Source organism: Aspergillus eucalypticola, assembly GCF_003184535.1.
Source record: "Aspergillus eucalypticola CBS 122712 chromosome Unknown BO83scaffold_2, whole genome shotgun sequence".
Lineage (NCBI taxonomy): Eukaryota > Fungi > Ascomycota > Eurotiomycetes > Eurotiales > Aspergillaceae > Aspergillus > Aspergillus eucalypticola.
The window spans coordinates 1,552,030-1,573,613 of NW_020290276.1; the positions used below are offsets into that span (position 1 = coordinate 1,552,030).

The 21,584-nt window shown below is 46.6% G+C and overlaps 8 protein-coding genes across 8 annotated transcripts; 5 read left to right on the forward strand and 3 right to left on the reverse strand.

Annotated features, from left to right (window-relative positions):
• Positions 1–152: 152 nt before the first annotated feature.
• Positions 153–4,141, forward strand: BO83DRAFT_330024 (Zn(II)2Cys6 transcription factor). Its single transcript, XM_025528218.1, has 6 exons — positions 153–308; positions 394–440; positions 983–1,835; positions 1,901–2,500; positions 2,953–3,485; positions 3,560–4,141. Exons 1-6 carry the CDS (start codon positions 172–174, stop codon positions 3,802–3,804), a joined length of 2,415 nt encoding a protein of 804 aa, XP_025393010.1. The 5' UTR covers positions 153–171; the 3' UTR covers positions 3,805–4,141.
• A 49-nt stretch (positions 4,142–4,190) lies between these two features.
• On the reverse strand, positions 4,191–5,207 carry BO83DRAFT_395418 (uncharacterized protein; the record flags this gene model as incomplete). Its single annotated transcript, XM_025533078.1, has 4 exons — positions 4,191–4,477; positions 4,532–4,728; positions 4,798–4,866; positions 4,888–5,207. The coding sequence occupies 4 exons, from the start codon at positions 5,205–5,207 to the stop codon at positions 4,191–4,193; spliced, it is 873 nt and encodes a 290-aa protein (XP_025393011.1).
• A 1,053-nt stretch (positions 5,208–6,260) lies between these two features.
• BO83DRAFT_423095 (uncharacterized protein) lies at positions 6,261–6,849 on the forward strand (the record flags this gene model as incomplete). Its single annotated transcript, XM_025535079.1, has 2 exons — positions 6,261–6,341; positions 6,400–6,849. The coding sequence occupies 2 exons, from the start codon at positions 6,261–6,263 to the stop codon at positions 6,847–6,849; spliced, it is 531 nt and encodes a 176-aa protein (XP_025393012.1).
• Positions 6,850–9,399: 2,550 nt separating this feature from the next.
• BO83DRAFT_374782 (chitin binding peritrophin-A domain-containing protein) lies at positions 9,400–9,722 on the forward strand. Its single transcript, XM_025530282.1, has one exon. It carries the CDS (start codon positions 9,416–9,418, stop codon positions 9,704–9,706), a length of 291 nt encoding a protein of 96 aa, XP_025393013.1. The 5' UTR covers positions 9,400–9,415; the 3' UTR covers positions 9,707–9,722.
• Positions 9,723–11,103: 1,381 nt separating this feature from the next.
• On the forward strand, positions 11,104–12,154 carry BO83DRAFT_450137 (NADP-dependent oxidoreductase; the record flags this gene model as incomplete). Its single annotated transcript, XM_025536788.1, has 1 exon — positions 11,104–12,154. The coding sequence occupies exon 1, from the start codon at positions 11,129–11,131 to the stop codon at positions 12,152–12,154; it is 1,026 nt and encodes a 341-aa protein (XP_025393014.1). The 5' UTR covers positions 11,104–11,128.
• A 3,473-nt stretch (positions 12,155–15,627) lies between these two features.
• BO83DRAFT_374783 (uncharacterized protein) lies at positions 15,628–16,458 on the reverse strand. Its single transcript, XM_025530283.1, has 2 exons — positions 15,894–16,458; positions 15,628–15,828 (listed from the first exon to the last, which is right to left on the reverse strand). Exon 1 carries the CDS (start codon positions 16,189–16,191, stop codon positions 16,012–16,014), a length of 180 nt encoding a protein of 59 aa, XP_025393015.1. The 5' UTR covers positions 16,192–16,458; the 3' UTR covers positions 15,628–15,828; positions 15,894–16,011.
• Positions 16,459–17,743: 1,285 nt separating this feature from the next.
• BO83DRAFT_374784 (uncharacterized protein) lies at positions 17,744–18,764 on the forward strand. The gene is made up of 2 exons (XM_025530284.1): positions 17,744–18,107; positions 18,172–18,764. Exons 1-2 carry the CDS (start codon positions 17,811–17,813, stop codon positions 18,634–18,636), a joined length of 762 nt encoding a protein of 253 aa, XP_025393016.1. The 5' UTR covers positions 17,744–17,810; the 3' UTR covers positions 18,637–18,764.
• A 682-nt stretch (positions 18,765–19,446) lies between these two features.
• Positions 19,447–19,975, reverse strand: BO83DRAFT_450141 (uncharacterized protein; the record flags this gene model as incomplete). The annotated part of the gene is made up of 2 exons (XM_025536789.1): positions 19,447–19,689; positions 19,740–19,975. The coding sequence occupies 2 exons, from the start codon at positions 19,973–19,975 to the stop codon at positions 19,461–19,463; spliced, it is 465 nt and encodes a 154-aa protein (XP_025393017.1). The 3' UTR covers positions 19,447–19,460.
• Positions 19,976–21,584: the final 1,609 nt, after the last annotated feature.

Sequence of the window (21,584 nt, forward strand, 5' to 3'; positions counted from 1 at the left end):
TAGTGCATGAGTGAGCAGAACCGAAAGATAAGGTACTTGATGCCTGAACGGCAAGTGCCGTAGATATAACCCCTTGGTCTTATTTATATTTGGCACATATAAAGCATTCCTGGTCCCTCGTACTGTTTGTGACCCTTACCGGGAAATGCATTGTATATTTACCTCCACATCATGGATTGGAGACAGAAAGTGACCGGCCTCAAAGCCAGACTATCTTGTCATTCCACACCTGCTGTGGACAGGGTGGACGAATTACGCAAGAGAGACGCGCAGCAAAGTACACCATCCACTGCCACACCGATGACCAAGTGAGCACCCGAAGTCTCCGATGTTAGAAACCCTTTGCTGACTTCAGTCATTCAGTGGTGAAACAGCCACGCCTCCGACATATAGTGAGAGCTGCGAAGCTTCCACACCATCCTACTCTCATTTCTACAATGGTACTCGATTCACCGCCACACATAGCCGATAACCCCTACAATTGCCACACAAGAGCTAACGCGGAATAGGGGATCAATGCTTTGGATCTTGTTGTAGGGGGAATGGATACCGCTGGTAATGGTCAACTTGAATTTCATGCGAGATTCTTGATATACTTACCGACCGGTTCAATGTTTTCCATTCGCTGATCGACGATTGAGGGGGGTAGGTATTGAAGTACCATATTGCGAGATTTCAGTGGAATTTAACGTTCTATTGGCTCACTGGAGTATAATTAACAGTTAATGAGAGGAGCATACGATTGAAATAACAGCATCAACGGCGTGAAGCTGTCGTAATAGTAGTGGTGGTAGTACTAGGAATAATAGTGGCGGTGGTAATGTGCGCCTTCCGGCGACACTCGGGCCAAACCCATTCGGCGGTGTCATTTGGGCGGGTAACGAATCAGACAAGGCATTCGGCGAATTTGTCGGCCAACTCGTTCTTGGCCGCTGTCGAAGTGACTTCGGCGGTTTAGTTAAGTAGCCCTTCAAAACCCCAGCGGCGATTATCGGCGTTGCTGATCTTCTACAAAGTACTGCTCCAAGAAAACGTCATTCTCAATCCGCAAATCATCGGCTGACCGACTGTCGCATGGCGTCAAATTCTCCGAATCCAACAACTCCCCATCAATTCCACACTCGCTCGCCACCTCCTACCATTCGCCCCTATAGATCAAAACGACACCCCCCATGTGACGGATGCCGACGGAGAAAAGTACGCTGCGAAGCCGATCACCATGGCAGCTGTCAGCGCTGTTTAGCTGCGGGTCAGTATTGTTCCTTTACTCGTCTTCGCCCTCGCCCTCGGCCTCACTCTCGTCAGGGCACTGTGCCGCCGAAACCACCTTCACCAGAAACCCGACCGGTCGCAACAAGCAACTTGCAAGCGACCGAGGATCTGGTGGTGGACCAAGAAGATCCCCCAGTTGCGCATCAAGCAGTCGATATCCCTTTCTTCGAGCTAGACACGGTGAGAATCTCTGCAGATCCAGGCGGCACACGCCCGCACACGCCTTCTGCCTTCAAAGAAAGACACACGCATCAGACCATCCAGACACTTGATGGTTTGGCTGGTGTATCCTACCAGGTCAATGGCGCGTCAGCCGAATCTGACCCGTGGCTTCTAAGACACTGCAAATTCAACGACAGAGGCTTCCTCTCCTTCCACCAAGTGCACTTCCGGAACGCAGGGGGCGTTCCGTTTGACGAGAAGATTCCCTGCCATTTTTTGGTCTCGTCGGATCAGCTCTATGAGTCTTCCAAGGCTCAGCTGCTTCCGCCAGACCCACTGAACACACATGAGCAATTAAACCACATTGTACCCCCCGAATGTGGCCAGAGATTGGTAGTGCTGTAAGCTGACAAGAATACCACCGTTGATGCGCTCTGTGGTTGACATGATATGCCTTTCTCTCCAGCTTCATGAAGTTTATATTTCCGACGCTGCCGATCATTTCGCGGTCACATTTTGGGCTTGCAGCAGCAGGCACGGTGCCCGACCAGAGTATCCTTCAAAGGACACCCTTGTGTCTTCTGGCTGCAATCTACGCATCAGCACAACCATTCGCCAAGTTTGATAACTATCTCTGCTTGATTGATGCGTACGCTCCTCCCCCGACTGATCTGCTCTGGCGCATGGTTCTTGACCTTCTGCTACGGGACATCCACACTGCCCGTCTTTCGACACTCCAAGCAGGAATTCTCTACCTTCACAGACCAATCAGCGCCACTGAAAGTGCTGTGGCTGATAGTGCCTTCACCTGGTCCTTGGTGGGCATGCTTGTAGGCATTGCCATGTCGCTTGGGCTTCAGTTGGATTGCAGGCTCATGGGACTTCCATTATGGGAAAAGAGGATTCGTTGTCGCCTCTGGTGGGCCATCTACGCCGAAGATAAGTGGCGTTGCTTGCTTATTGGGCGTCCGTCTTACATAGGAAGCGACGATTGGGACACCACAGATCTGAGCGATGATGATTTCGTGATGTCCGAGAGTCTGCGCCTGGCCCTGCAGCAACCTGCGTCCACCTCACACTCTTCACACGATGTTCTCACTGCTCAACCATTCCAACAACTCGTTCAGTTGTCGCGCATTGCTGATGAATTACAACGCTCCCTTTTGTAGGTCTCCCAACTACAATTGTAATGTAAGGGAGACGCCACACCAGCTAGGCTTCCTCCACACCAGCCTTCGATCATGCCACACCCTCCGCCTACCTAAGAAGGCAAGGCCCGTTCCCTTTAGGGTATACCTTCTTCGGTGTTTCTTACCGCCGTCTCGTTTTGGTAGATTACTTGCCTGAGCTGCTGGAATTCTGCCCCAAATATAGGTTTCAAAGCTGGAAGGCGGTATGGTTCTGCCTGTAATAGAAACCAAGCACCAGCTCAAAGCGATGGGATCTTACCATATAAGATAGGCGGAGGGTGTGGAATCAGCGAAGGCTGGTGTGGAGGAAGCCTAGCTGGTGTGGCAGTAGCGTCTCCCTAATGTTAAATCATGCCATACTGACCAACTTCTGGCCCCATAGCACGCTAAAGGCGTCGCAGCGTTTATCGCCGGATTTTCATGCAACGCTGGAAACTGCCCGTCCTCTTCTACAGAAGCTCAAGGAGTGGTACGCGCACTCCCCAGTATCGGTACGTCAGCCCGATCATCAGCCCACTACTCTGGACAGCATTTACTGCCAGTCAAACTGCCTCCGTTTTGCCTGCATCCTTCTGGAGGTATTTGTGTTCCGCGCCCTCCTGCGGCCGATGGTTCGGTCTGCCGCGCCGCCTCCGTTGCTCGAGGAGAATTTCGAGACAACGGAATTCACGAACCAATTCAACGACCTCCTGGCTCAGTTGTTCGACGCCGAAGAGATCGAGCCGTCCATGGCCATTGACATGTCCGATGAGAATGGCATGGGGAATGCGGTGCTCCGCGCAGCCGATAATTGCGCGGCGAAAGTAATCCGTCTGGTGATGCGTATGACTACCAGTGACTTGTCGAGCTTCTGGTATAGATGTATGTCTCGTCCCTTTTGGGTAACGTCTGTGGAAAACTCACTCACTAGGCCGCCGATATACTGACCGATCTAGGGTCCCGTGTCGGATTTGCAACGGTCTCTAATTTCCTACTGCTACTGCTTGTACAAGCGCCCACAAAAGACCACGCTCTTCGTGCCAAAAGCCTTGTGGACCTTTGGCGTCAAACCTTACGGAACCAGAGCACGGGGTGTCCGGCCATGAATCTTGGGTTAGTCAGATTAGATGGGTCTCTTTGGTCTGGCCTGGCGAGAAATTATTATCTCCCAAAGCAAGTGAAAGAAGTCCTGGAAGAATAGGAAGGAGTTCTGCGGAGGATGATGCGTGTCTTACAGAAGGATTGAGGGGGGAAACTTACGAGATCAGGCCCCACAAAGCGCCCCCAGTGCGTCTGGTGACTTTCACGATGATTGGAAGATGGAGGCTGATATACTGTGCTCAACTTGGTAAAAGGATCAAGGGCCCGGACCTGGTCAGTGACTGATTACGTCCCTAAGTACCAAAGCTAAAGGAAAGCGAATGTGAGCTGAAGCAGATGACCCCGACGTCATCAGACACCATATCTCGCGTTGACTAAGTACTTAGCTCAGCTAGCAATTTAATATGAAGTAAAATTCCGGATCAGCTCCCTCACAGACCTCAGTGTGCTGGTCCTGATTAATGTTCCTTCATACCATGAAATATACTATAGCCAGGCCGATGTCATATTTGAACTACTCATGTACACATTAATCTGCATGGCTTGGAGCGCATCGTTGTAGTACTGTAGCACCTCAAGAGTCTCCCCTGTTGCCTCAGTGGGAGCCAGAAGCCCTTTGATACCCCGTGCTTTCACCTCGTTCAACCTCACATTTTGGGCCTCCTGCAAACAAGCCATGGCGTCCGGGATGAAGGCCGAGACGTTTTGGTAAGGGTAGACCTTACCCGGGATCATGCCGCTAGTTATAACAGAGCCCAACTCCTCATCAATGACTAAATCGACACGCGCATTCTAATCGGTTGGATGATCTGAAGGCCAGCTGCAACTGAGCGGGGTGGTTGTTTCATTGTTGTATGTTCCCGTATCGATGACCTTCCAGCCAACTTCGGTAAACTGGCAGTTGGCGTCGACCGTCACGGACAAATTACTTGAAGTGGCAAACAATGCCTCACTCAGAGCTGTCAATGTTTCCCGACTCGCCGTTGTCCGATTATCTGGCGGTGACATCAAAACCTCATAATTTCTGGGAAGCTTAGCGGCTCAGAAGGAGAAGCCGTTGTCCCCGCGGTATCGATTTATGAAAAGTTCCAACTCGGTGATCTCCTGGTTGACTACCTTGACTCGGCCCCTGATGATGGACCTTTCCGTGTCACTGCCTTCGCTGACGTCCAGGGCAAATTACGCCGACCCCTGTGTGGTATCGATTGCGAGCAAACTGGATGGCCCTGCTTCTGTGACAGTTCGCCAGGCGGTCATCAACCCGAGCGCTGCGGGGTGCGAGTTTTCTGTAGCCTGATGTACTGCAGCCATCGGCAAGTTGTACGGGTTGTGCACTACCATGGAAGCCAGAATCTGATCCACAATAGTTGCCATGCACTCTCGGTCACAGTCACCGTTCAATAGATCTGAGGCGTGCTGGTCAATCGACGAGGCGGCAGGCATCGCGGACGCTCCCGCTGCGAAGACGAGGCCTGCCAATGTAGATAGGAACAATGACTTCATGGGCTCTGATCATGATTCTTAGGTAGTTACTAGCCAAGATAGGTAGGCTATAGAAGACACGGCTGGTGCTACACTGAAACGCTGACCGAACTCCTGTGCCAAGTTGTCGATTAATAGCTCAGTACTCTGATGAGAACCTCGCAACAATCCAGTTCACGAAGCAACCAAGATAGTCTGACCAAGAGTCAACATCATCTTGAACCGCCAATGCCCACATTCCGATGATCCCCACATTGTCCACAGATGAACGCTTTTTGGAATGCTTCCAGAGGAATCGCCTTGGTAGTAACCATACTGTGCTTGCAGAATACTACTAGTTGCTTGGCTACGTAAGTGCCTCATCCGATGTGGAGGCACGGAAAGCGGACCCGACCCCAGACTTTCGTGCGGAGGAAAGGGTACACCAAGCTTCGAAAGATAGTGAGATTAGCATGATTACGCTGCGAAATATGTGGGTAGAGTAGTTTCTCATGGAAAATAAAGACAGGAGGATATATTGAAGCCCATGCCTACACGTTTCGTTTACTTTTCCCGATTTGATGATCCTCCCTGATCCAAGCTTCTGCAAGTTGGGCACCAACGGTTGGTGGGTCTACTGACTAGTATCCTTTAAGTGGTGTCATAGAAAGTGTTCGCTGGGCCGTAGAATATATTACTGTAGAAAACCATTTTGCCACATTAATCATTGCCGTCTAGCTTTGATGGTTGCCGAGTAATGAAGTTCCGTAAACAATGACCAGGAAGAACGTAATGTTTTGATCGTCTTCAGGGCTTCATATGTCTCTGAAGAACGGATTAGGCAGTGAGACCTTGACACACGAAAATAAGCTTTCCGAGCCAGCTCGTAGTAGTAGTATCAAACCCCCCACTTGGTAATAGGGGTAGATCAATAGCGGGATTTGATCAGTTGAAGTCACAATACCCACGAAAGCTCGGGTGGGATGGATGAAGTACGTCTCAATTAAAACCACCTCGCCCAAGATTTTGAGATTCTTATAACATCTGTTTCAGACCAAGAGCAACCTCTGCTGGAACACTGCTATCCCATCCAGAATGTACTACTACTGCATCGCGCCACCCATACCACGTCTACATTATGGTGATTATTCTCCTGGCCTTGAAATTTTCTTCCCCGTAATGAGATACTATGACTTCGTTATTGTGACGATGCTAACGACGCTGAGAGGCCCAGACCTTCTCCATCCAATTCGAATCTGCAGGGGTCTACCACGTCGGCACGCCCACTGAACAGATGCTTGTCTCGTTCGAAGAACTTCTCGCCTTTCACGCGGGTATCATCGGTCTCCTCGAGTATGGGCACGGATGGCGAGTCATAAAGACAGTCATTCGACGGTTTCTAGCACGCCTTCGCTGGCAAGTTATGGACAGTCCGTACTCAATATATATTGATAGTTCCGGCCCAGTATATTACGTTGTCACCAACGGAGAGAATGCAATCCGTATTACAGGACAGGAGCTGGGCTCGTCACTGTTCGGACGGGAGATTAAGAAGCAGTGGGATCGGGGACTGGTAGAACCGGGATGTTTAGGAGCCACATTTCTGATCCTGAGGGCCTTTGTATACGGGGTGTGGAATAGATTGGCATACTATAAGCGGTGGAAGAAGGTTGCAGCCTTTTGAGTAGCAAGCTGCGCCTCAAATAATAAATGAGGTTGATATTGGAGTTATAGAAGTCCTTCAATAACTGCTAGATTTTATTTCTGAAGCGGCGTTGCTTTGCTACATGGTAACTTTGTGTAGTATTTCGCCCAAGGCACGGACTGTTGGTATGATATGATACCTTTTCGCCAGTAAGAAGTTTCAAGAGCAACCAGAGCATATGGGTGGATAGGTTGAACTCGATATTGATATTTCATCAGTCACCATGACAATGCTAGCATTCGGAATGTTCCCACCTGAGTTTAGAACAAATACAAACAGGTTTTTGTCTGGGCTTTGTGCACTAATAGGGGGAGCGGCAATGCCTATTGAATTGACTGGGTAAAGATTAGAGACGCGGCAAGTGGGGATGCAGCCGCGTGGGTACTTGGGAAAGATTTTCGGCGTTGCCATGGGCCGGAGCGAAAGAAAAACATGGCGTGCCTCCTGGCCAAGACGAACCAAATGTAGATTAAGTATTAAGTTTGTTATCTGAGGTCGGAGATGACTGCTAGCGTGATTGCAGCTACTGTCCAGGGTAGCCCAAAGAAAGCTACACTGGATTGGTATACTTCAGGTAATGGAACATTTCAACTGGCTCTCTCGACGAGGTTTATTGATAATAGAGATACTGAGCAAGAAGTCAGGGCCTAATGAAAGGTTACAGTATGGATTCAACAAAGCCCCTGTCATACATATCAACTTCGCTAAAAACCTAGTATACGTAATCTGCCCCCTCCTGCTGGTCCGTTTCTTATGTTCATAACTCAGAATGAGTAGCCAAGATATCTAAATGCCTCACTTGAGTAAAAGAAATGCCCCGTATCATCGAACTCTGTCCGATCTCTATGCTACAAGGAACGGGCTCCACCGCTGGCGTTTCCTTGAATACACTATGATTTTAATATGATCCACATGAATACAAGCATACCCAGATAGAACGCCAAGTCAGCTAACGATACTGATGTTGAACTGCCATAGTACTTTCTCAACTCTCCTTGGGGCCCCACCCCCCAAAGCAGCCCCGATATTGCCCCTGTATTGTGCGTGAGACTGGGCATAGAGGGTGACTATCTAACATTTACCGGATTATCGGCAGATATAAGAGACTAATTCCGCGGTAAAGGCTACCTTAAGGTGATATCGGGTCCGTCTGAGCTTCTATCAAGATCTGTTAGGCCTTAGCATAATGACCGTGGGGGTTCGAATGTATGTAAGTTGCACTTTTAGCGATGCTGCTCTCGCACATACCAGATGATACCATAAAAATGGCTAGGCTTGCTTCCTGATCTTGAAATATTATTACTGGTATTGGGAGTTAGATTTGTTGGTCCACCTGCAAAATAATTATGCATAATTGTCAGCCGGGCTTTGGAGTAATAGTTTCGCAGAGTAGCATAAGATACTTATCTTCACTAACGCCGGAAGTCTAAAATTATGGATGAGGGCACTGATCGTTTCATTCCTCGTTATAATAGAGAGCTCATGCAGGGTTGTCTCCCCGAGACATGAGAAGTCCTACGTATCTAGTTGATCGTGCTATCTAAGCTAGTCATTGTACAAACATCAATGTTGTGCACTCTATGTTCCCACGGTTTGATTGGGCAGTAGATTTGCAGGACAGTCTGACAAGTTATCAATATTGCGCTTAATGATCTTGATACCGAAGAATATATGTCATTGTAATATTGGTCAGTAATTTAAATTGCCCCACCTGGTGCCTACAAGTTGGATTGTACCGACATGAAAGTGTCATCGCTAATCAACTGATGTATCATTAACTAATCATCCGGATCCTGATGAGTCGTCGCAAGGAGCCTGGCTTAACTAACTATTATGTTGATACTAACTCCGGTCACTATCTCCAATTAATATCGAGTGCAAATATTTTTTTGATAGTAAGTATGAATGTAACTGTCATTCTTGCTTTTCTATTTCCCCAACCTTCAGTCGAAGGAAGAGTGGTTTTGAATCTGTTTTTGGGTGTGATTAGCATCTCTGCTTAGCACTGCAAGCATATATACGCGTCCGAGTGGCCGGAGAATGATTTACTCCGGTTGCCGTAGTACCGTCGCCGTTAGTATTAATCTCAAATGCCGAGGATGAACATGAACTGTTGAGTTAATACTCTCGAAACACTGCTCAATTCCAGTAAATGGGAGCTAATCAATCAACGAGGAGAAGATGAAACAGCACTTCAATATCTCCAAATATTCTCTATGATATAACTGGCTACCATTTTGTTATGGGCTTCTCATCTGCCAAAAACAAATGAAAAGATTTCCTAATATTTGGATTGCGCTACTAGCAGCATGATGCAAGGGAGGAATAGTTAGTGAGCTAGCGTCTTGGCATAAATTTATTTCATTCACTGAGCATGCCTGCATGGGACATTGGTAGCCATTGGCGGCAAGGTAATGGCCGGATGCCACAAACAATTATTTGTTTTTCTATGACTAATGCCCTTCTTATAAAAGCCATCAATACTTCCTTCCGGGCATTTCAAATTATATTGCAATTAGCCGTCCTCATCTCCGGTGTCTTTGGGATGTACTACGCCCTTCTCCCCATTATTACAGCACTCGTCTGCCTCCCTGCAAACGCCCAGGATCATGCTTCAGGCACCCCTGCCGGCCATATTGCAGAGGTAGTATGCGCGACAGCAACTCAAGAAGTGGCTAACATGCCATATCCTGGTGATTGCACAAAATGGATAAAATGCGACACCGATTATGCCGGCACCGCTACGGTTTATACCTGCGATGAAGGGTTATGGTTTAGCTTTGATGCCCAAACATGTACCTGGCCGGACCAATCAGGCTGCGTGGATGCGGTGTGAACATAAACCCAACCTTGTGAGTTGCCTTTATCTCGCTCCTATGGGGATAGATCTCTTACAATTGTAGGGCCGGGCTTTGTTTGGTGATTTAAGTTAAAGACTTATAATGTGTTCTTCTTCGCGAACACCATGGGGACATTGTTATGTAATATACATGTACTCATGAAATCTGGCTACCCTCCATTATCTACATTGTGACTCGGGGTCTTTACCCAAGCAGCGATAGCAACTCAGATGTGAATATATGTGATGCTCGACCAACTAGGTTAATGGTATTCCAGCCAGTCGAGCTCTGGTCAATGACATGCTGGTAACAGTGCCTTGTTAGTGTTTTCTGTTGGGTCTTCTCAGTGTTACATTTCAGCGAACTATTCAACGGCAATGAACTTCGGCGCAGATTATTTTGATAAGGGAGTCGACATTTAAGTACTATCTGACTGTGATGCAGTGGAGCTTACTGCCAAACAATATGTATCTATATATACTACAGGATCAGGCAGTAGCAAACGCACGAGTACTGACCACCATGTTCCCCTACATACGGAGCTCTATGGTAAGGTGATCCTTGGTTCCTCGCATTATCAATATTATCTCCACAGCAAAGTTTTTCATGAGATATAATATTGGGTTCGCGCCATAGGAAATAATTAATGCTCTTATATAGATATCCCATGGTAAATCTCTGGTTTCTTCTCCTTGAGTTTCTTTATTATGATGTCTAGCAGGGGCTATTTGCAGAGTACCTATGGCAGTAGCCTTGATATCATTCCTTTGTAAAGTTTGAGTGTACTATTCCGGGGACTTGGCAGGGCTGCTGGTTGAAAGGGTCACTCCAACCAAGCCGCTATACGCAGGCAATGATGCAAACAATGGAAGGCTGACATATGGCTGTTTGGGGATATTTTGCGTCCTTTTTACGTGCCTGAGCATGGATGTCTTGGCACTGTGAAAGGGGCGTGGAAACAGTCTTGCCGATTCGCCCAGGTATTGATACCATTATCTCAAATAGCTAATATATATTCCCTTCAATCTAACGCAACTGAGTCACATAATAGAAGTATTGCCACACGCGGTGGACGACCGGATTGGCTGTCAACCTTGCACAATAGTAGCCAGAAATTTGGTTGGGATTGAATCAAAGCCTTATCTCATCATCATTACTAGTATTCTACCCTACCGGGCATCGTGGAATTGAATACGAGAGATTCTCGTCTAGATCGAACGTTCCAATGATGGCGGCCAATCCGATCGAAGCGCTGCGGGGATCTGAGAGTGTACCCCTGCTGAATACGAGGGCCAGGATCATACTTCATGGATATATATCACCCCTCTGATCACCATTCCCGTGCGAGATTGGAAAATGCATCCACTCTTTCTCTTAATCTGGATTTGACAAAGAACGATCAAGGCCTTCGAATTGTCATGCCTATTGAAACCGCACGTACTCTGATTCAGCCAACCGCTGAATCTAACGCAGATGATCTAACCCTCCAAACCGACGTAGTTGCCAACCCCAACCCAACGAAAGGCGAGCACTTGATTCGTGTCCAGGCATGCTCCCCTTGCGCCGGGGAGCTTTCTTGGCCGAGAAACTTTCCTCCGCCCACTGATCGCCTTCTAATACCATGTCCCGATGTCTCCGGTACCGTTGTCTCTGCGCCCCCAGATTCCCCTTTCCAACCTGGGGCTGAAGTATATGCTCGTACAAATTATGTCAGACCTGGCAACGCTCGTGATTTCACAATCGCGACTGCAGACGAGCTCGCCTTTAAGCCAAAACGCTTGAGCTGGGTCGAGGCTGCTGCGGTGCCAGTATCAGCCCAGACTGCTTGGCAGATTCTCTTTATTTACGCCGGGGTGGTCCCTCCCGAGGGCGTGATGGATATATCCAAAGCGCGATCGGCATGGAAAAACAAAAAAATACTGGTCACGGCTGCATCTGGTGGCGTAGGGCTGTGGGTTGTGCAGCTTGCAGCGAAGGTGCTGGGCGTCGAGGTGATCGGAACATGTGGACCCGACAACATCGATCTGGTACGATCCATGGGGGCCAAGGATGCTGTGAATTACCGAGCCGCTGACCTGAAGGACTGGGTAGAGGAAGAGGAAGGAAGGCTCGTGGATGTGGTGGTTGACTGTATAGGGGGAAGAGCACTCCGGGATGCTTGGTGGACTGTGAAGGAGGGAGGCACGGTAGTAAGTATTTTTCAGCCTCCTAGAACCGTCTGTCCATGGAAGAATCCGAGCACAAGGGGTGTCAGGGATATATTCTTTGTAATGCAACCAAGTGGCAATCAACTGGGGGCGGTCAGTGAGTTGATTGAATCGGGACTGTGTAAGGGAAGGGTGGATAGCGTGTGGCCGTTGGAGCAATTTCGGCCAGCGTTTGGAAGGCTGGCGACTGGCCATGCGAGTGGAAAGGTTGTATTTGACTTATGCCTAAACAGGTAGAAGAGACACCATTACAGCAGGTGATAGGTAGGTAGATGTTTGTGTTTTATGGGATATGAAGTGCAATCCACGCATTTAAGTCTGAGGACAATCGAAGATCAGGCAGTGTTGTGAAGAAGCCTGTCAATCGTAGAAATGCAGAAGAAAAACATCCAGGTAGACAACGAATACATAATTGACATATCTACCGCCTTCTAACCTACAATATAATTATAATGTTTTAGAGATAGCATTATCACCATCTCGTTTTGAGGCCGTAGGGACGATGGCATCATTGTTGTAAGTTGGTAATATTACATCTCAAAGCTGGGTCGCAGACTGAGTATATCGGCGTATAATACTAGTAGTATTATGACTATTTCTTATGTAGAAGCAATAAAACTCTATGATTCGAAGTCCGACACTGCTGGATAATGGATGTTATTTCGTTCTCCCGGTCCGAGGTCCATTACCTCCGAAAATATAGCACATTGAAAAGCCCATAATACGAAATAGTGCCGGAGTCCGGTTAATCACATGCCATGAAAAGGCTCCAGTAGCCGCGTATTGTCTTTGTTCACCTGCATGCTGCTATCTATGTTTATATGGTTGACAATCCCCATACCATACTAGGGGGAGTTCAATGAAGCACTAAAATTGAGAGCAGAGAGTCGGCAAGCTAATATAGAAAGCCTTAGGTATAGAAGACGATAGGTTGTTCCAGACAATCCTCTTCCGGATAAATGTCCGTAAAAGCTCTCGCATTTCTGTCTGGCCGGGATTTCGGAGATTGGCAATATACATGACATTGACTCGCAGCAAGCTGATTGCTGTAATGAAATTTGCGGCCCCATGCCGCACACTGCCACTTTGCACTAGGTGTGACGGTTCGGAAAACCTCACATTTATCTAAGCTTATAGGTGAACCGCGTTTTGAGCTGTTGAGCTCAGAATTCTAATTTTCACTGGCTACTAATAAAATCCCTTGTATAACAACTCTTCATTTGCGTTAAGCTCGGGGAACCATTAATGGGGCCAAAGGGCGTGTATACAACCGTCATATTAATTCCCTTTACTAACAGAATACGGTGAGATTTACTGGCTGTTCTGAAGAGACATAGCTTGCTACAAGGAATGAGATCACTCAAAGTATCTCAGAACTCAGCTGACCGAAAATTTATTATCTAGAATTCTTGTCTTTGAAACTGGTATCTCCTATTATTATAACATTAAAGTAATAACAATCATAGCTTTGTTATTATCAAGCTCAGTTAAAAAACCAGGAATAACTAATTCTATAAAGGCTAGGTATCTTATGGTTACTTCAGATCATCTACAGTAGACCTTAGAAGTTAGATGAATAATATTATTGTAAATAGAATATCCGTGACCTTTGACCATCACTATAGATATACCTGTATTAGAAAATGTCTACTAGGCAATATAATTTTACCTACACTCGCAGGCATCAAAACCAAGGGTATATCTTCATGGTCTGGTGTTGTTTTAAAAGGAAGAACCTCTCGATATCAGGAAACCTACGACTACATATTAGAATAGAAATAAATGTATGTAGATTGGGCTTCCCACCAAGTAGCTAAAGCCTCGTAATCAAAAGAAGTAGGAGTTGAATATTCAGTTTAAAATACTTTAATCAGGAAATTTGCCTGGTCATCAACTGCGTTGGATCTAGAATATACCTAGAATAGCAAGCCTGTACAGCGGAATAAAAGAGGTTTAAATTACTATAGATATTTCCAGTTTAATCTGCATGCAGACTATTCTTTAGCTATTACAGTCTCAACTGACTGTCTCAAGGGTCAGGGAGCTAAGGATCATCATATACGGCATCCAACCTTTCGCATTGCTTGATTTTAAGATTCTAAAAAGCTTCTTATCTACCTTTTCGGGCAACAAGCTTTATGTATATTGCTTTCAAAAAGATCTGTCTGTGATCTGACTAGTGACATTACCATGCAGCAGACGATCGATTACACTAGGGCCTGCGTCTTGACTGTTGGTGCAATCCTCCGTAGGTAACGTGTCTATAAAGTAAGAATTCTGGGGATTCAGGGCACCACAAAACTTTGGGCGGAGCTAACCCCTCATCTTGGCGAACACCATGGGTGTGAAACAAGCGATTGCAAGTTCCGATAGGAGGCTATGGACAATAGGAGACTGCAGGTAAGACAAGAATGTGGGCAGCAGAGAATTGCAGGCAGGACAGGACCGTGGTAACTAGAGGGTGCGATCAGCAACAAACTGGGATCAAGAGAAAGATTGCGGGTAAGTAGACCGCGATATCCATCAGCAGAGTACTTCGTCTGATCGAGAGCCTCCCGGTCGCTCCAGTCCTTTCATACACATATAGAGGTTGCTTGTCACATGTATATAAAGAAAAGGAAAGAGAGCAGGACTGTTATCTATAAGAATGAAGGTGACCGCTGCGGAGAGGCCTACACTCTTGGAGAACCAGCGATCTTCAGCTGGTCAAAAAGAGTAACATCGGATCCAAATAGGCATTACCAAAAGGCGGTAATACCTATGACGAGCGTGGTACGAAGTCCTCAAGTGGCGCAACTCAAACTGCGCCGCTGGGCTATCACGCGCGACGGATTCATAGTACGTACCTGTGCGTATTGCCGAAGTATTTTTATAAAACCGAGGTTTCCCCGGATAAGTCCTTAGGCGTATATCCCGTCCGTCCTGGCGGCCGGAAAAGGTGCGGGGCTACCTACCAATCACTGATTCCTCTTCCTTGTCTTGAGGCTATGCAAAGATAATGCCGTCGTTACAATTAGGCCCGCATGAAACCCAAAAAGGCTTCAACCCCTCATTACAAAAGTAGGAAAAAGGGCCAATCAACTACTCTGTATACAAAGAAGACCCAGAGCTGAACTTTGATGCATTATTAGAATTGTAAACTGACGTTGTGAGCGCTAGAGAGTAGAGCACAGAGGGCGATGTTCGACATATTGGATTCGTCTCGAAGCATTATATTCATCAGATAACGAAATAATATACACTTCCTCTTTGAAAGCAAGGATCAAACCGCCTGGCTTAAGTGTAATCAACGTAAATGTTGTTGACTGACCGTGGTCGAGATATTTGCGACGTACACACGCGAGAGTGGCTGAGAGATTTGAACACAAATGCTTTTTCATATTGAGAACGATCAACTCCTTTTTATCACACCTTGATGATTATTCTTGGAGCAGCAAATTGGGACTGTTGTAAGCTACATTTTATTGCTCAGATACAAGTTTTTCTTGTAATAGATAAGTACTACATGCCACACATGACCCTCCAACATACAAAGTTGGGAACTTCTACTGACGACAGCAAGGATGGTGGAATATGATGACACGGTTAGGGTCATCATTGGCTGCCTGAATAAGCGCCTGTGCGGGGCTTGTAGGTTCAGCTGCGGCTGATAATGTGGGTCATATGTGGCCAGTGTGCCTGTAATGACATGGCACCCTGTCTTGCTGCATCAATCTCAAGTAATTCTATCAATGTTTAAGTGCTCCTGCTTTTGGAATTCACACTTCAAGAAATTAAGTTCACGCTGTAGCCAATCTGCATACCACAGTTGTGACTGTCTGGTATTGGTGTGCCACATGGATTACTGTCACCCACGCCTGTGAACTTAGCTGTTTGCAATGACGCAACTTCACATGCAACCTGATCAGCCTGTGAGAAGCACGACTATCACCTTTATATTCGTCACCTTTATTTTCGTCATACTAACAGCTATCAGGTGGATTTCTAGAAGCAAGCACACCGGGCAACCCGAGCGATTGCCAACGGTTAATAGTCTTGTTTCGGCCCTGGACTCATTTGTTTCTTGTCACGACCAAATACGGAGCTGAAACTTATTATTGGGCCTCGCACAGACAGCCGGCCAATTGTAGCCTAGATTGGGACATGTGGCAGGTTACTACTCGGTCGGCTAGGCGGTTTCGAGGCCGAATCAGTGTCTGGACAACCAATAGCCGGTCGCGATTCGAAGAGCCATCATGTTCTCGATGAGTTTCCAACCGATGCTTGAGCATCATCTTCACATAAGGAAACAGATTAGAGTGCGGGCAGCCATAGCCGCAGCACAGAGGCAAGCCAGGGATTAGCGGGCTGTTTTGCGGTGGATAGGGAGCTCTGGGTCGACTCAGGCGCGCCCGAGCATAACTAATCTACCAATATTGCCTGACGCTGGGCCGGTGTAGCTGTATTTGAAGGATCGGGATGTCATCGCTGAAGATGGCGAGCGAGACCTGTCGGCGACACTGCAAACTGACAGCAAGGAGAACTATAAATCCAGATTTTTTGTCCACTTAACACGACGCAAAAACACTCTAATATGTATATTGCTAGTTGTGTATTGTAAGGCAGACTCCCAAGGCTTTTGCACATAGGTTTAGCACTAGAGTAAAGTTGCAGATGGCGTGGGCAGGAGAGAGGGCCCGCTTCGGCATACGCACGCGGGGCGGCGAGAGCACGGCGGGATATCGCCAATCAGCAAGCGGAAAATTCCACCGTACGTTGGGTGGAGGTTAGTAAGCCTGGGGAGTGCAGGTTTCGCGAGCCGAAACCTTTGGGCCGCGTGCTAATAATATAGGTCTCATATATCAGCACCATAGATACGGCATCCTAGGGCGAGTCTTAGCAGTTTTTCTTAATATGCGTGAAGAGATTGTTAGGATAGGAATTGTCGCTTATACTCAGTACCATGGTGCATTGCACGCACGCTCGGATACGTGGTAGTTTAGAGGCATATTCCTTCAGCATATGGCGAGCGTGTCTGGCTAGGTAATATTGCAAGTAGGCTCCACCACAGTGATATCCAGCGCACGGAGCTTTACAGCCAGCTGCCGCGCCAACTCGCTCCGGATCGCTTATAGCGGTAAAGCCAGGACATATCGTGTCTCTAGACTCGCCATCCGTCGCCACATACTATGACCCAGCCCTCTGAAGCACCAGACATCATGTTCGTCACAGTTAGACTGGATTTGTATGTTAATATTGACGCCTTGAAGCACTATGAATTTCAGGAACTCGCCACGGGTTGTGGCGTGTGGCCGTGCTGCCCACGACTTGTGAAAACCTCCGCGGTTCCCCTGGTATGCCCGGGGTCACGCCTGCCCAAGCGTCATTGGTCTCTCTTCCCCGGTCAAGAGGGGCAAGCGGAGATACATTAGTACTCGTAAAAAAGCTTCGGCAATGTGAAACTTGGTACCTTACATATCCACTGGCATAATGCCGATAATCCGACTCGTTATAACAATAATACTAGCATTTTCCGGGCAGTTCTCGCTGAATCGCATAGCCGAGCCCTCAAATGGCATCATTCCTCCTTTATCAACGTTTGAAACTATTGCTGTAATATCTGGCTGCGGACCTAACTTTTTGAAGTATAAATGCCGCGACAGGGGGCCGACCAGTATTATGCGTGTGCTGCGCCCCCCAGCAACATAATTGGGCAATGGCTTTATGCAAGGCAACCAAGAACCCCGCTCGGGAATGCGAGGCTCTGTTCGCGCCTTATAGTCTTAAGTTCTCTTATTTCATAGCCTCGCCCCCTCAAGCTTTTGAAATCCTGCAAAATATTGTCATCAGCTTTGCCCCCTATCAGAAAGAAGAAAGAAAAACAAAGAAGAAAAAGGAAAGAAAACTTCTGAATATGATGCTCATCACGCTTGGCGTCTTTTTTCTCGCGAATCTTGGTATATCAGCTGCAAAGTCATGTTATGCCCCTGACGGAACCCAAATCGAGGACGACAGATATCGTCCATGTATTGCGATTGAAGGAGTACAGTCAATGTGCTGCCGGATTAATGACACAGACCCCGACGAATGTCGTGCTGATGGGCTTTGTTACACAAATAAGACGGGATACGCAGGATATTGGAGAGACTTCTGTACAGATGAGACATGGGATACCCCTAATTGCCTATCAAAATCAATCTGCAACACTACAGTGCGTTGAGGGTCTTAAAATTCTTGTCTGTGTGTGCACCATCTGATTTTTGTTTCTTCTATAGGCAGGGGGAAATTCAAGTTGGACATACTACATGACATCCTGCAGTGGTGTTGATTACTGTTGTGGTGATGATCCCTCATGTTGCAGCGGAGACAATATCTTTTCCATTAAAGATACTCTTGTTACGATCGGAGGTGTAGCTACCACCACTGTTACCGCGACAAGCTCAGCAGACGTGAACGGTACAAATTCTGGTTCATCAGATGAGTCCACTAAGCTCGCAATTGGCCTTGGTGTTGCCATTCCTTTGACCGCTATAGCTGGTGCCATGCTAGGGGCCGGATTTCTCTGGGGAAGGAAGATAACGCAGCGCAAATGGCTGCAGGCCACATATCATGAAGGTACTGCTGGCCAGTTACTGCAACCAATACTACAGCACGGGATTGTTCCAAATTATCATCAAAGTTACCCTCATGAGGTATCGGCATCTCAATTATCACCGACCGAGTTGCCAGGGGGTAAATGATGGATATATATCCACTTTACAGATCACAGCTTGGAGCCTGGGACATTGGTGGTAGAGTGGTTAATACTCAGGCCAGGTCAGGTTAAATACTGTTATTAGAGCAGGATAGCCAGTTGGTTGTAAACCCAGCAGGTCATGTAACTAATATGAAATTTAATATAAAAACTGTTTGATTTTAATCCATGTATAATGGTGAGCCATGTGACTTCGGCGGGTGATATAGTTTTGTTTGCTTTGTTCCATGTGACTTAGAGATATAATATGAATTTATTTACTCATATTTATTGATTATATATATTAATTTAATATTTCTTCCTTTCTCTTCCTGTATTTAATATTCTAGTTCAGATATATTGAGTAGAATATATTCAACTAGTTGTATATAATACATAATATTATAATTGATTATTTATTGTTAATTGATAATATATGTAGCTAGTCATGTAGCAAGATCATTAATATTCTATAATAAATATTCGGTAATATTAGAATAATAAGATGAAACAGTTGTATTAAATCGTCTCAGACTGTCTATGACCTGGAAAAAGACAACCTGCTGTGGTAAGTAAGTGGTACCATGTCTATTTCTCGTTGGTAGTCTAAACAGAAACCTATGTCAATCCAACTACTTGTACAACAAAAATGAGGCTATATTCAATGTAAAGTTATATGTACAGTGATGACAAAACTTGTTTATCTCTGCTCAAAAATTTCCCTTGAATAGCCGACCCTTAACAAAAATATTCAGTGCTGGGGCTTCCCACATTTGAGGTCATTCATACAGTGAAACCCAAGCTAGCAACAGCTAGAGTAATAACAGGTCCTTAATTGTGGTTGTTGCATCCCGTGACGTAGTCAATTTTGATCTGACAATTGTCGTTGCCATTATCATCGTCCGTAACAGTGCCGCATATCTTACAGTCATGAGCCCTAATGTTGTTGAATGCTGCTTTCATCTGCTCGGTGGTTCTAGTGCACCCTCCAGGCCCGGCAACAAAGACACCGCATCCAAGACCGTCAGGTGCACCCCAGCAGTTGCCCGTACGGCCACCGCTAGAACATGTTAGGTTATTTTGTCAGGAAATGGAAAAATGGTTCCTTACTTGGTGTCAAAGATTAGACCTGGAAGCATAGTATCAACAGCCTTTTGGCAGTATCCAGTCATGCCTGGGAAATGGCCACATTGGCTTGAGCCTTTGCAGTTGAATGAAGGACCGGCTATCAGACTTTGGCCAAAAGGAGTAGGGGTGCCGGTCTCCACGCTGTCCTCAGGATCCGCGGGAATAAAGGCCGATGCCAATGTGGAGAGGAATGGGAGAGAGGCAATAAGAAACTTCATCGTGATGTATTTGAAAGGAGCTTTTGGGGTCAGGAGAATTGCTCTAGATGGTTTGGAAATAAAAGTGACTCGAGGGTGTTTAGGGGCCTCCTTATATAAGTCTTATTTACTAGCCTTTGCTTCCGCTGTCACCGAACTACGTGGCTAAGAACCAAAAGCGGAGACACGAAAAGTGAAAACCTCCCTACGCGGAATACTACTGTCATTTGCCCGGGATTATGTTATGGTGAGTCAGACCATGTGTACTGCTCTTGTATTATGGCACTTGCAAGGGTTTGCACTAGTCTTTAGGGTTTATTGCCAATCGAAGCACGCTCAATTCTATTATGAGCTAACGGCATTCTTGGACGCATTCTCCCTCGTTCTGGTCGCTCGTCGCTCTCGGAACTAAATGATACTGTCCCATTTTCAGTTCATGAGCGCTGTCATTTAAGGTTACATGGGCCAAGTTCAACTCCAAGACACCGGCGCCTAAGGGTTAACTTTTTAGTTATGAGAGTTAAATTATACTCTATGACTACCCTTAGAATCTATGAGGCACTCTGCCGTGGCATGTATTGCCTATGGGGTGCCAATACCTTAGGTAATATCAAGACGATTACCAAGGGCACTAAAGGAGCCGGCACTGCGCTGCCTCGACGTCCGGCTAGGCTGGCATAACCCAAGGTGGCCAGTCGAGTCTCAACATCTTCACCTTCTTCTTTGGCATTGAACTCTTCCCATTTGATTCGATTACCATGTGGTAAATAAGTAAACGACTCCGGAACACGCTGGGTCGCATGGAAATCTCTAAGCATCCTTCCCAACATTGGTTCTAATCTTACATCCGTATACTCGGTGTGAGACATGGACATGCAACACTTACCCTTCTTTACCTAGTCCTCAGCCCTGGTAGAAAATACGAGCAAAGAAGTATACATACGGTACATAATAGGGAATTCAAACATTTGCTTAGCTTTACACTATTCTTGGCTTCAAGAATTTTGCCGAGGTCCCCATTGCACCTCTAGTTCTACTGTAAGGAAGGGAGTCCTTACAAAGATAGATATCCACCTCCTCCCAGTGTGTACCTGAGTATATAGGGGATTCTATGGGTCCGCAGAGTATCTGCGGGTAATGATAGCCTTATAGTCTTGTTTTAACTCTTCCCCTTGGCAAGGTTCTTTACGCCTACCAAAGAAGGAGATTATCGATTACTAAACAATTCTCGACCACAAAGCTGCACGTTGCATTTGCCGGTAATACGATTTTAACCGATATTTTCATATTTGACGGACAAGGTTTCCTAGGGTCCCACCATGTTATGGGACCAGGCAAACACGTCGAATGTTATAGATTATTTTCGTTGTGGAACCAAGACAAGCACCCACAACATTTGCCAGAAGTAGTCTAGTGGCCCGCCCCGACGTACACCAGGTAATTGCTAGAAATGGGGCCAGGGCTGACATTCTTTACTGATCCGTCGAATGAGGTAACCAACATAAACAGGGTGCAGCGGGCGTGAGACGTGTGGTAAGTACCTCGGTCAATTATGTACTGCTATTTGCGACTCAGGGAGTTGGGGAAAAAGGCGAAGATAAATTATCCTGAAACTAGGGTGCATTAGTAT